The 12,140-nt window shown below is 51.6% G+C and overlaps 1 protein-coding gene across 3 annotated transcripts in view; it reads left to right on the top strand.

Annotated features, from left to right (window-relative positions):
- PCSK6 (proprotein convertase subtilisin/kexin type 6) overlaps nt 1–12,140 on the top strand; it is a 182,273-nt gene that overhangs the window by 51,707 nt on the left and 118,426 nt on the right. For all 3 annotated transcript variants that reach the window (XM_064376307.1, XM_021674365.2, XM_064376308.1), the window contains exons 3-6: nt 4,891–5,001; nt 5,522–5,665; nt 7,260–7,336; nt 9,558–9,646. In XM_064376307.1, the coding sequence (XP_064232377.1) occupies nt 4,891–5,001; nt 5,522–5,665; nt 7,260–7,336; nt 9,558–9,646 (421 nt within the window). The remainder of the gene's footprint in view (nt 1–4,890; nt 5,002–5,521; nt 5,666–7,259; nt 7,337–9,557; nt 9,647–12,140) is intronic.

Raw genomic sequence — 12,140 nt, 5'->3', positions numbered from 1 at the left:
TGCTCATGCCGGCACCATTTTGCATACAGTTCTAGGGTTCCTAGGGAGCCTAGCCTTCCGCTCCTTGAGGGACTGCGGGATCCAGGGCAAGAGAGCCCCAGCTTAGCGCGTTAATCCTCGCCTGTCTGTGAGAGGAGGGCTGTGTTGCACATTATACAGTGACAGGCACTTGCCAGGGAGTGGGATGTTTCTTTGTTTAAATTCACCACTCAGCCTTCTCACTCAGCTCTTTGGTTGGTTGGATGCTGGCCCAGGAAGGTCCTCAGAGCAGTCAAAGTTGATGGGAACCAAGAGCTAAGCATCATAGACTATTGAGTGCAGAAGCTCTCAGAGAGGGACCAGTCCGAGCCCCCCACTTTACAGTTTGGAGGTGGAGGCCCAGGCAGGGTGCCTGCCTCCCACACAGAGAGAGTAACAGGTTTATTTTCTTCGGTGCTCTGATGGTCCTCTCCTGGAGGAGGCTTTAGAGTTTGGTGGCTCCTGGGTGCTGAGGTCTGGCCTCTGACTCCTCCCCTGATGTGTCCTGGTGGCTTGCAGTCCCCTTGTTCTTTCACAGTTACGGAACAAAGTAGCCTTCTCTTTGATGAAACCAAGGAGAAAAGAGAAAAGAAAGAGCTGGCCGAGCTGTCTTCCTTTTGGCTACAACGCTGCAGAACCTGTGTGAACCTAGCATCCACAGCCCCTCGGGTGGGTATTTAAGGAAGCTCAGTAGCTGGTTCCCTTGATGCTGTGTGGGACCCCTGGGGGGCGGTCTCTGTGTATGCCCTTTGTGGCCTTCACTCCATCTAAGAGCGAAGACTCTGAAGCCCCTCTTGTAGGACTCTCCAGCTCCCAAGAACTTCTGGGGGCCTTCCTGAGCCACACCTAGGCCCCTCTGAACAGGCGAGGGCTTGAAGTTAGGGCAGAGGGACTTGGTGGCTTTGCGGGGAAGGGCAAGTGGGAGGGATTTCATGCTCTCTTTGGTGACGCTGGCTCATGAGTGAAAGTTTCAAAACACCCGCCCCTGTCTCTTGTCACACCCGGGACTGATGTGTCAGCAAGCTTCTGGACCGCAGGGAAGGACAGGTGGCCAAGGCTGCCCATAGCTGCTCGCTGAAAGGACGCTTGGACAGTGATCGCAACTCAGTGGCACGGACAGCCTGCGACGTCGTGGGCCATTTACTGCAACCTGGGCAGGGCCCCCCCTGGGTCTCCGCTTGTTTATGTTCCTCTTTGGGAACGTCCTTAGATTTTACCTCGTCTTATCAACAGAGGGACAGTCAACGGATGCCTCTTTGGAATTTGACTTCTCAGGAAGAAAGCTGGAGGAAGCACACACTGCAGAAGAAGGTGTTACTGTGCGCTTGTCTTGAGAAGATGATGAAGTCCTCTTCATGATTAGAGCTTCCTGCCCCGGAGCGTCACTTGTCTATAAGTATGCTGCATGTTTAGCAGGAAACATACATTTGGAAAATAGATAAAAGGAAAAAGATCAGAGTGAAGTTCTGTCTTCAAAATAAGACTTTAAAGAAATCAAGACGCTTGATACAGATTTGCAGAGAAAGATGATCTGTTTGGGCCAGAAGTGGGATTTGGCGAACCTCGCCTTTGCCCCAAATCACTTACAGTTGATCTTCCACAAAAAAGTCAATAGATGTCATCTAGCGGTCATTAAGACCTAATCACATTTTCATTCTTGTTTCTTTTCTTTTCTTTTTTTGAGGCAGAGTCTCACTCTGTCACCCAGGCTGGAGTGCAGTGGTACAGTCTCTGCTCACTGCAACCTGTGAGGGTTGCTTCCATTTGATGGGAGAGCTGGAGTTTCACTCGCTTGGTTTGGGGCTGATGGCCTACCGCTGACCTCCACAGAGTGTCCACGTGGCTCCTGGTTCCACCCTGAGGGGGCATTGAAGGCAGAGGGCTTTGCATCCCAGCTAGGGAGGGGAGGGGAGGGGACAGGGAGGCACTTTGGTCCTGGCTGGGGACCAGGTATGTTCATGCGATCTTCCCAGCACCTAGCGCCTGGCACACAGGAAGACTCAGTGCATTTTTGTTGAGTGAGCAACAGAATAAGTGACCCCAGGATGCCTGCTCTCCAGAGACATCGAGAAAGATGAACGTGGAAAATGGCTTCCTGTTTGTGACTGGTAGGAAGTGGGATCTGGGACCCCCTGTGCTATCCCGGAGCTGGGTGAGAAGCAGGGGAGTGACTGGAGCCCAGAGGAAGGGACAGAGTGGCAGCTGGCCGAATCAGCCTCTGCGACCACGCTGTCTGCCTGCATCCCGCCTCCACAGAGAAGCCCCTGTGCCTGGCCAGTCGTCTGTTGTACAGGATTCAGTTCCATTGGCCTGACAGCACCTCACTCACCATCAGAGCCTTTCAGTGAGCAGGTCTGTTAGCAGAGAGAGGGCTGCCCCTGGAACCACACCAGAGAGAGAGTCTCCCAAACTGTCCTGCGGACCCCGGGCTATCGTGGACCCCCTCAGAACTGTGTGCCAGTGTTGTGGGGTTTTGCCCAGAGCCCAGCAAGGGCCAGGGACCACGATGCCCAGGCTCTTCCACCCTGCTGAGGAACGCTCTTGTGACTGCTGGCTCCACGCTTTCCCACATCTCCCAGCTGATTAGCGGGCCGTCATCCACTTGGGCTTGGAAGGGCAGAGTGTGCCTCCTCCTCTGACTAGAAGAGTGGCCTGGTGGGCACACAGTCGGAAGGTGCCGGATGTTGTTGGAACAGGAAGTGAGTCCAGGGCCCCTTAGCACAAACAGTGCTTAGCCTGGCAGGAGGGGTGGAACGTTCCTGGGAGCTCTGGGCTGCGCAGGAGCTGTGTACCACTGTATTTTATAATAGGGTGCTTAACAGATTATGAAATATTGTTTGCGGCATCTTACACCAGGTAAAAGCTTTCTAGTTCAGGCAGTAATATATGGGAACATTGGAAAATGCCATCAGCAGGTGTTAGGAGCAAAATATCTCATTTTGTAGTTTTATTTTCTGGGGAAGTATCTATCAGCGACCATTATAAATTATCTAGGACTTGGTGCTGAGGGTTTTTTAAGTGTCTAACCTGAAATTGATTTTGAGCCCTTTGTGGTGTTGCTAAGGTGTCTGGTCTGCTGGTGTTTTAGAGATGAATCACATCAGGGTGGGACAGGCTGGGATGCTTCTCCCCGGCATTCTGCCCTGTACACCAGGGATGCTTTGGAGATCAACCCCAGCCCTAAACGTGAGCTGTGTGTGCACGCGCTCAGCTCTCCTCGCTCAGGACAGTGTGAGGAGGCTGAGGCTCAGGGAGGAGGGAGGGAAACCACCCCTTTGCCTTGGGTACTTTCACTCCCTGCCCACTCAGCCTCAGGCAGCTCTGTTCTAACCTCCAGCACGACCCTGGGTTGCCAGCCTTGGGTCACCTTGGGCCCCTCCCCCTCGTCTTCTATCCTCCCCTTCCTCTAGCTGCCTCCTCCAGGAAGCCTGCCCTATTTGGAGCTCACATCATACTCTGTTTGGTGGGATCCCCTGACTGTAGTGCAGACTCCTCCAGAGCAGGGCCCTGGTGCCCATCCTTATCCTGCCCGTCTCAGGCCCCCGAGCCAGGCTGAACCCCAGCTTTGAGCATTACTCAGGCAGGTGCAGCTGCCATGGCAAGGCCAAAGAAAACATTCCCACTCAGGGCCCTGTGAAGTCTCTACCCCAAGATCCTTTTCAAATGAAAAAGCATTTCCAGCTTGAAAAGAATGTGTACACAGGATGATAAGAGCAGGTGTGCTCCAGGCACTGGTCTGAGGACTTGGTATGTGTTGTTCGTATATTAACCCTGTGGCGACCCATGACTGTCCCCATTGTGTGGGTGGACACCACCCCGAGGCCACGGATGTCCACTGCTGGCTCCAAGTCACACAGCTGGTGAGCGCGAGTGCAGACGGCCCGGTGCCTGGATCCTCGCTCTTAAATATCAGTGATATAGCCTTGTGAACTCTTCCTTGATCACGAGAGCAGATTGTGCTGACTGAAAGGCATTTATGAAATCCTGAAAGTAATTTTAAAATTTTAAATTTGCAATAACATCACCACCCAGGAACTGATGTTACTGCTATTTGCTGTATTCCTTTCTGATTGTTTTCTCTGTGCATGTTTTGGTACCATGTTGCTGGTGGCTGCCGAATATTCCAGTATATGGCTTATCACATTTACCTATGTCCTTACTGTAAAGCAAATTCCAATACCAATTTGACCAAATACTTTCTTTAGTCATTGCTTTCCCACGTATGTGTTTCCGTCGTCTTCAGGACAAAAGTCACCTGAGAATTTATTGGCAACTTCACAAGGCTGGCTTCCTTCCTTCCCTCTCTCCCTCCCTTCCTTCTCTTGCTGTCTCTTTCTCTATTTTTTTTTTTTTGACAGGGTCTTGCTGTGTTGCCCAGACTGGAGTGCAGTGGCACAATCATGGCTCACTGCAGCCTTGACTTCCCAGGCTCAAGCAATCCTTCCACCTCAGCCTCCTGAGTAGCTGGGACTACAAGCCTGCACCACCATGCCCGGCTAGTTTTTGTATTTTTTTTTCTAGAGATGGGGTTTTGCCATGTTGCTCAGGCTGGTCTCGAACTCCTGGGCTCAAGCAATCTTCCTGCCTCGGCCTCCCAAGGTGCTGGGATTAAAGGCGTGAGCACTTTCTTTCCGTACAGTGACTTCAAAATCTATCAGAGTGGTGTTATTTCTTCCTCTGTATACGCAAACCAGTTCTCATCTTTCAAATGTAGTCACTTTGAAGTGAAAATGTCCCCAGGAACTTACCATCTAAACTATCTACTATGACACAGATATTCATGCACAAGGAAGCCTGTAGCACCTGCAAAGGGGCTACATAAAATCAGGAAATCGTTTTTAATATAAACAGTGGTTGCATTTCTTCTGGTAGGTGAAATGGCTCCAGCAACAAGAAGTGAAACGAAGGGTGAAGAGACAGGTGCGAAGTGACCCGCAGGCCTTTTATTTCAACGACCCCATTTGGTCCAACATGTGGTACCTGGTGAGTAGGACAGGCCCTCTCTCCGCCCCAGGACCCTTGCACTTCCAGGTCTCTGAAATGGGTTAATTTCTCCCCAGTGAAACTAAATTCGAACAACTCCAGACAGACACACTTGACCTTGAGGGTGTAAAATCCCGACTTCAAGGCTGTGCAGCATCGGGTTTCTTGTGGATTTTTTCTGAAATGATGTGCACATCTGGGGGTGGGGGCTTTTTGAGAAGGGAAGCGATTTGATGCAGGCTGTGTGACTAAATGGTAAGCACAGCCCCTGGACAGAGCCCCTGCTGGGAGTGGATGCCCTGGGAAAGTGACAGATCGCAGGTGCAGAAAAAGCAAGGGAGCCCTCCACGTGATTCTGGAGCTGAGTGGGAAAGAGGATCTCTGCCGTCCAAGGCAGGGATAGGCGTTCCTTCCTTATTTACTTGCGAGCCTAAGCGCCTCCCCTTGGGGGTGCACCATGTGGCCATTCTGCATCTGGAATGTCCATGTCAGGGGGACTTGGTGTCTTCTGTGCTTACAGCATTGTGGCGACAAGAACAGTCGCTGCCGGTCGGAAATGAACGTCCAGGCAGCATGGAAGAGGGGCTACACGGGAAAGAACGTGGTGGTCACCATCCTCGATGATGGCATAGAGAGGAATCACCCTGACCTGGCCCCAAATTATGTAAGTCAATCCTCGGAACTGACGTGCAAGTATATTCAACTGTGCCAGTCATTAAATAAATGCAAGTTTAAAAACAGTAAGGTCCCATTCTCCCCCGACCCCCATTAAGGTGGGCAGTAAAGAAAAGTACGCTGGAGAGAATTAGGAAAAGAAATATTCTGCTACCTGCTACCGTCCTGGTGCCAGGGACAAGGGTTTTGCAGAGGGATTCATCCACATGCTTGCAGAGTCACATATACCTTTAGGAATGGAGCCTAAAGAACGAAGAAATGCATGCAGGGAGATCGTCAGCATGCAGATATTAGCAACACGGACAGTGACAGGGCGAAAGCATGGGCTCTAGGCCCAGTGTGCCTGGGTTCCTATCCTGGGTCTGCAAATGATTACATCTGAGATCTTGAGTAAGTTATTTAACTTCCCTGTGCCTCAGTGTCACCATCTGTAAGATGGGTTCATAAGAGGACTACTCCCTCATAGAGTTATTTTAAGGACTCAGTTAGTTCATAAATGTAAGGAAGCAAGCTTGGCATATAGTAAATACGATAGATGCATGAAATACTCTAAGGGACCTGGACACCTACCAGTGATTAAGTCAACCATATTGTATCCATCTGACAAATCATTATGCAGCCCTTAGAAAGGAATTTTGCAGACCATGTCAACAACACTGGAAAGCTTTTATCATATATTTTAAAAGGAGGACATAAAGTTATATGAATACCATTATTACAGTCATATAAACAAAAGCAGGGATACCCATTGAAAATATAAAATTAAGGAAATCCTGACACATGTGGCAACATGGATAAACCTTGGACATTATGTGAAGTGAAATAAGTGAAATAAGCCAGTCACAAAAGGACAAAGACTGCATGATTCCACTTACACGAGTGACTTAGAGTGGCCAAAATCGTAGACAAAAATGTGGAATGGGGGTTGCCAGGCCCTGGGAGAGAGGAATGGGGAGTTAGTGTTGAGTGGGTGTGGAGTTTTGCAGCTTGAAAGAGCTCTGGAGGTGGGTGGTGGTGATGGTCGCCCAGCGCTGTGAATGCACTTGATGCCACTCAGCTGCTCACTCGAGAATGGTTAAGATGGTGTATTTTCTGTCTTGTATATTTGGCCACGATAAAAACATATACAAGATGCTAGCTATAGTAAGAGAGGAACCCTGCGTGTGGTTCTCTGTTTGCCTATGGAATGTAAAATCCATTTAAAACAGAGCTGCCCAGGTGAGGTGGTTCACGCCTGTAATCTCAGCACTTTGGGAGGCCGAGGCGGGTGGATCACGAGGTCAGAAGTTCGAGACCAGCCTGGCCAACATAGTGAAACCCCATCTCTACTAAAAATACAAAAAAAAGTAGCCAGGTGTGGTGGTGTTGCTCTGTAATCCCAGCTACGCAGGAGGCTGAGGCAGGAGAATTGCCTGAACCTGGGAGGCAGAGGTTGCAGTAAGCTGGGATCGCACCATTGCACTCCAGCCCAGGCCACAGTGTGAGACTTCGTCTCAAAAATAAATAAATAAATAAATAAAAATAAAACAGAGCTGTCATATGCCTCACCATTTCTCCTCACTCACCAAGATTCCATTTCTTAGGATTCCTACGCCAGCTACGATGTCAACGGTAATGATTATGACCCATCTCCACGATACGATGCCAGCAATGAGAATAAGTACGTCACCTCGCCTCCTCTCCCTGGCTTCTCTTCCTCTTCCTGCAGAGTCTCTTTGAATGTGTGTGTGAGGGAGCTGGAGAGGCGACAGCTGCCTGGGCGCTAAGGCAGGCTCGTCCAGGAGTCACGGCCACGCCAGGCACCGCCCTTCAGGCGTGGGCAGCTTCTGTGGAGTTAGCCTGTTCCTCTGGGGCGTCGCCACTGCCAGGCCGCTAGAAATGGGTGTTTGACAGACATTGTTCCTGTTTCCAACTTCCTTGGACTATTTTAAAAGAGGAACCCTTAAGTCTAGCGGTCTCCGTGAATGACCTGCTGTGTGAAGACAGGAGTTTGGTCTATTCGAGCACAGAGGCCACATGCCTGAGTTTTTGTGACTCTGTGACCTTAGGAATGAGGTGGAAGGGGCAGGAGTGATGCTGGATGGACCCGGGTTCAGACCCCAGCCCTCCCACTTACTGGCTGCGTGTGTGCTGGGTGACTGGTTGAAACTCCATGTCGTAGTGTCTCAGAGGCTTGTCCAAGGTAATGACGTCCCCGACCTCACAGGGTTACGGGAGGGGTCAGTGAGATGATGCATGAAGAATGCACCCAGCAGATTCTCCAGAAATGGTGGTGGGTGTTTTTGTGTCACCGTCATTTTGCAAATGGAGGCAGTGGGGTCTGGAGAACCCAGGTGACTTTGCAGTGTAAATGGCAGCCCTGGGGTCGGTCCTGGGAGTTCACTTGCTGTCTGTGCCTTTCCTTTCTCCATCAGCACGCCCCATGCCCTGAGCTCTTATCATTCCTCCAAAAATATTTGGAAGAAAATAATAAAAGCTCTTTCTTCCTCCCTACCGTCAACAAGATGCTTGTTGAGGGGCGTACCCTGATTACAGTCTTTTGGTTTGTGGTTGCTTTGATTCTGAGATTCACACTGATGCACAGGCAGTGCTGTGCACGGAGCCTCGGCCGCAGGAGTTCCACACATCAGGCTGCCAGGCTCCCGAGAGAGCGGCACAGTCTCGTGCGCGTCCCAAGGTGCCCTTCCTGCTGGCAATGAGGACGCCTGGGGCAAAGGAGGAATGATCCACATACTATGCAGTGACCCTTGAAGGGCGGGATTCAATCCCACCCTGAGCCATCCATCGAGCTATGTGACCCTGGGAACAGCCCTGGCCTTGAGGCCACCTAGCTTCCAGGGAAGGACAGATGACTCTCTTCCAGAGGGCTCCTGCCTGGGGCGATTTTTAAAGGCAGCTTTAAATTTGAATCAATGATTCCCATCCTCTGTGGACGCTTCTTAAAGATGTGCTATTTCAAGTTGCTCCTATTTTGGCCCCCCTGGAGGAATTGACCCGATGTGGCACATCAGAGAATGGGGTCATTACTGAGGAAAGCAATTTGTTTTTCTGGTCACTTCTTCATAGTCCCCAGCTGCTGAGTGTTGAATTTAGAGCGTTCTTCCTGGGCTCCTGCTTAAATGACCTTAGAAGCACAGAAAGGGCTGCCTTGGGTGAGCATGGTTTTGTAGGCACACAAGGGATGAGACAGGAGGCGTCAGCACCAGCCCGTTCCTTCTTTCATCCTGCCGGGCAGCAGGTGTCCATGCTGCCAGCCACAGGAGACACGGGGCCGAGGTGGCATGGCGCCCACCCCACACAGCAGTGGCCTTGTGCCAACTACACGTGCTTGGAGGAGGAAGGCCTAGGACCAACAGCCTGGCCAGCAGAATGAAACCCTGTCTCAAAAACAAGCAAAAACTTGCACGGCGTGGTGGCTCACGCCTATAATCTCAGAACTTTGGGATGCCCAGGCAGGCGGTTCACCTGAGGTGGGGAGTTCGAGACCAGCCTGACCAACATGGAGAAACCCCTGTCTCTACTAAAAGTACAAAATTAGCCGGGCACAGTGGTGGGCATGTGTAATCCCAGCTACTCAGGAGGCTGAGGCACTGGGGGCAAGCACCTTACTGCAACACGGGGGTCAGGGGAGGCGTCCAGGAAGAGATGACCATGAGTGAGCGCTTGCTACATTCAGGATGCCAGGAGGGGCCGTGCCCAGCCTGACTGGGTACTTTCTCCCAGAGTGGGGTTGGTGATGAGAGGGGATGCAGGACATGGGCTTTTTGACGCCTCTGGGCTTTGGGACCACGGGCTCTCTTGTTGCATTATAACCGAGCCATGCACTGAATTCGCTGAAACCGGCTGTGCTGCGTCCTCACTTTGTTTTGCCTTCGTTTCAGACACGGTACTCGTTGTGCGGGAGAAGTTGCCGCTTCAGCAAACAACTCTTACTGCATCGTGGGCATCGCGTACAATGCCAAAATAGGAGGTAAGGCCGGGCGCGGCAGCCTGCGAGCTGAGGGCGCTGGGGCAGGGGCAGCCGGAGAGCTCCTGTCTGCTGGTCTCAGCAGCCTCCCGTCCATTGGCCTTGGCCGTGTCAGACCCCAGGGCCAGAAGCAGCAGTGCCATCCATCTGTGTCCTGGCCCAGGCAGCTGACCCACAGGGACTGGGGCCTCAAAACAGAGGAACTGCCCACTGTTTTGTTGAAAAGCCATTGCAGTTCCCATCAGAAAGGTACTCTCTCTCCTCCGGTCCTGCCGGCCTGGCTGCTGACTCCTAGAAGGCCACATTGACTCCCCTACCCACAGTCCTTCGGTGGCTCCCTGTCACTTCCCAGACAGACTCACAGTCTTTACCTGGGACCAGAGCCTTTCCTGGGCTCTGACTCACGCTCAACCATGCTGGCCCCCTTCTCCTGTCCCTGTCCTGGCCCTCGCCAGAGGATGTTTGTCATAGTGTCCCTTTGACACCTCTGCTCTCCCCAGTTTATGCCTGGACTTGAACCATTCCCGTCCCTGCCTCTCCCTGCCTCTCCACTAGCTCTGTCCACCTGTGCCCTAACCCAGCTCATGCCCACTCTGTTCTGTGAAGTGCTCACGGGGTCCAGCTGTCCCTGTCTTATTCACCAGGGAGTCAGCTTTTTTAGGTCCCTTTATGGAGCAGCACCTGCCCCTGCCCCTGCATGCGTCTGGCCTTGCCATTTAGCTTCTCACACCGATCAGTCAAGCTGCCCTTGCTAGGATGGGGCTCTGGAGTAAAGTATCGAATGACTTTCTGTTCCCCACGGGAGCCCGGCTGTGTGACAGCTCAGTCACCAAGTGTTCTGAAGGCCCTTCAAGATGCACGTCATTGACCCAGGAACTGAGCAAGTGGGGGCAGGGGAGAAGAGTGGCAGAGAGCCTCCAGGGACTGAGGCCTCACCCAGGAGGCCCGTCTGCCTCTCGCTTCAAAGGTGCTCCTGCTCACTCAGGTGGCCGCAGTGGGAAGCCCCTTCCCGGGGCACTGCCGTTCCTGCCACTGAGCCTTGGTAAGGGTGGCTGCAGCTCCTTTGGCTCCACTTATGAGCAGTATCGGCAGGGAGGTTGGGCCGGGATTCCCTGGATCACCAGTCCTTGGGGGAATTTCTTGTGTTTTGAAAAGAAGGTCCCTAGCATTTCCTTAATTAGGACTCTCTGCCTGCCTTTTGGAAATCTTGAGAGGGGCTGGGATTTTCATTTGATAGCAGAATTAACTCCAGTGGTGTGTTCTGCAGAACAAATCAGGAGACTCTGTCAACCGGCCTCACTGTTATGGATAGTTCTTGTACACTGAGGTGTGTAAGCTTTCCCTGGAGCCTTTGATGATGGGTGCAGAGCCCTGAGATGTCTCTCCAGGAGCTGTAGTGTCGGGCCGACCTGGATGCCAGTTCCATTCCCACCACTCACTGGCTGTGTGTCCTTGGACAACTTACATAACCTCTCTGAGCCAAGGTTTCTTTACCTGTGGGGTGAAATGGCCACAAGGCAGCTGCCTCCCCAGGATTCTTAAGAGGATGAAGTCAGATACCATGTGTGAAACCATTGGCTCAGGCTAAGTCTGCAGGCGATAGCTGAGCTCCTCCTTCTTTCTTGTTAAGACTCTCAAAGGGAGAATAAAAACCATGTGTGTTGCTTTGCGTGTGGAGTGGACCCCACCTCTGGGGTTGCTTGAGCCTTGCTCTTCCAAGTCCCTAGACTTTGAGCATGGCATCCTCTGGGAGCCGCTAGAAATGCAGAATCCCCACCCAGACCTACTGAGTCAGGGTCTGCATTATAACAAGATCGCAGAGGATTTGTCTACAAGTGACAATTTGAGAAGCGCTGGTTTAGAGGACTCCCTGGGATCACACAGGTAGGTAACACCTACATCATGGATTGTGGGGAGGAGGTAGTGAAAGTAACGTGCATGAAGATCCTCCCAGATAAGGTGCACAGTAAATACAGCATTATCATTAGGTAGCTCAACACTCACTGACAAGCTCTATCCGTCCGTTTCTCAAGTCCTGCAAGTGAAGGTGCTCCCTCCAGATCTGGGAAATGTAGGGAAAGAATTTGGCATGTGTTTAAAACAAGAATAATAGCAATGCACTGCGGGTTTATAACATATGAAGTAATATGTATATAGAAACAACAGGCCAGGTGCACTGGCTCACATCTGTAATCCCAGCACTTCGAGAGGCTGAGGCAGGCAGATCACGAGGTCAGGAGATCGAGACCATCCTGGCCAACATGGTGAAACCTCGTCTCTACTAAAATACAAAAAAATTAGCTGGGTGTGGTGGTGCACACCTGTAGTCTCAGTTACACAGGAGGCTGAGGCAGAGGAATCACTTGAACCCAGGAGACGAAGGTTTCAGTGAGCCAAGATCACGCCACTGCACTCCAGCCTAGCGACACAGCAAAACTGTCTCAAGAAAAACAAACAAACAAAAAAACTCGGCAGAAATGATAACAGTGATGGTGAA

This window comes from Aotus nancymaae, unplaced genomic scaffold (genome assembly GCF_030222135.1).
Source record: "Aotus nancymaae isolate 86718 unplaced genomic scaffold, 86718_ANA_hifiasm-v0.15.2.pri h1tg000014l, whole genome shotgun sequence".
Lineage (NCBI taxonomy): Eukaryota > Metazoa > Chordata > Mammalia > Primates > Aotidae > Aotus > Aotus nancymaae.
This window is presented reverse-complemented; position numbering and strand designations above follow the sequence as displayed.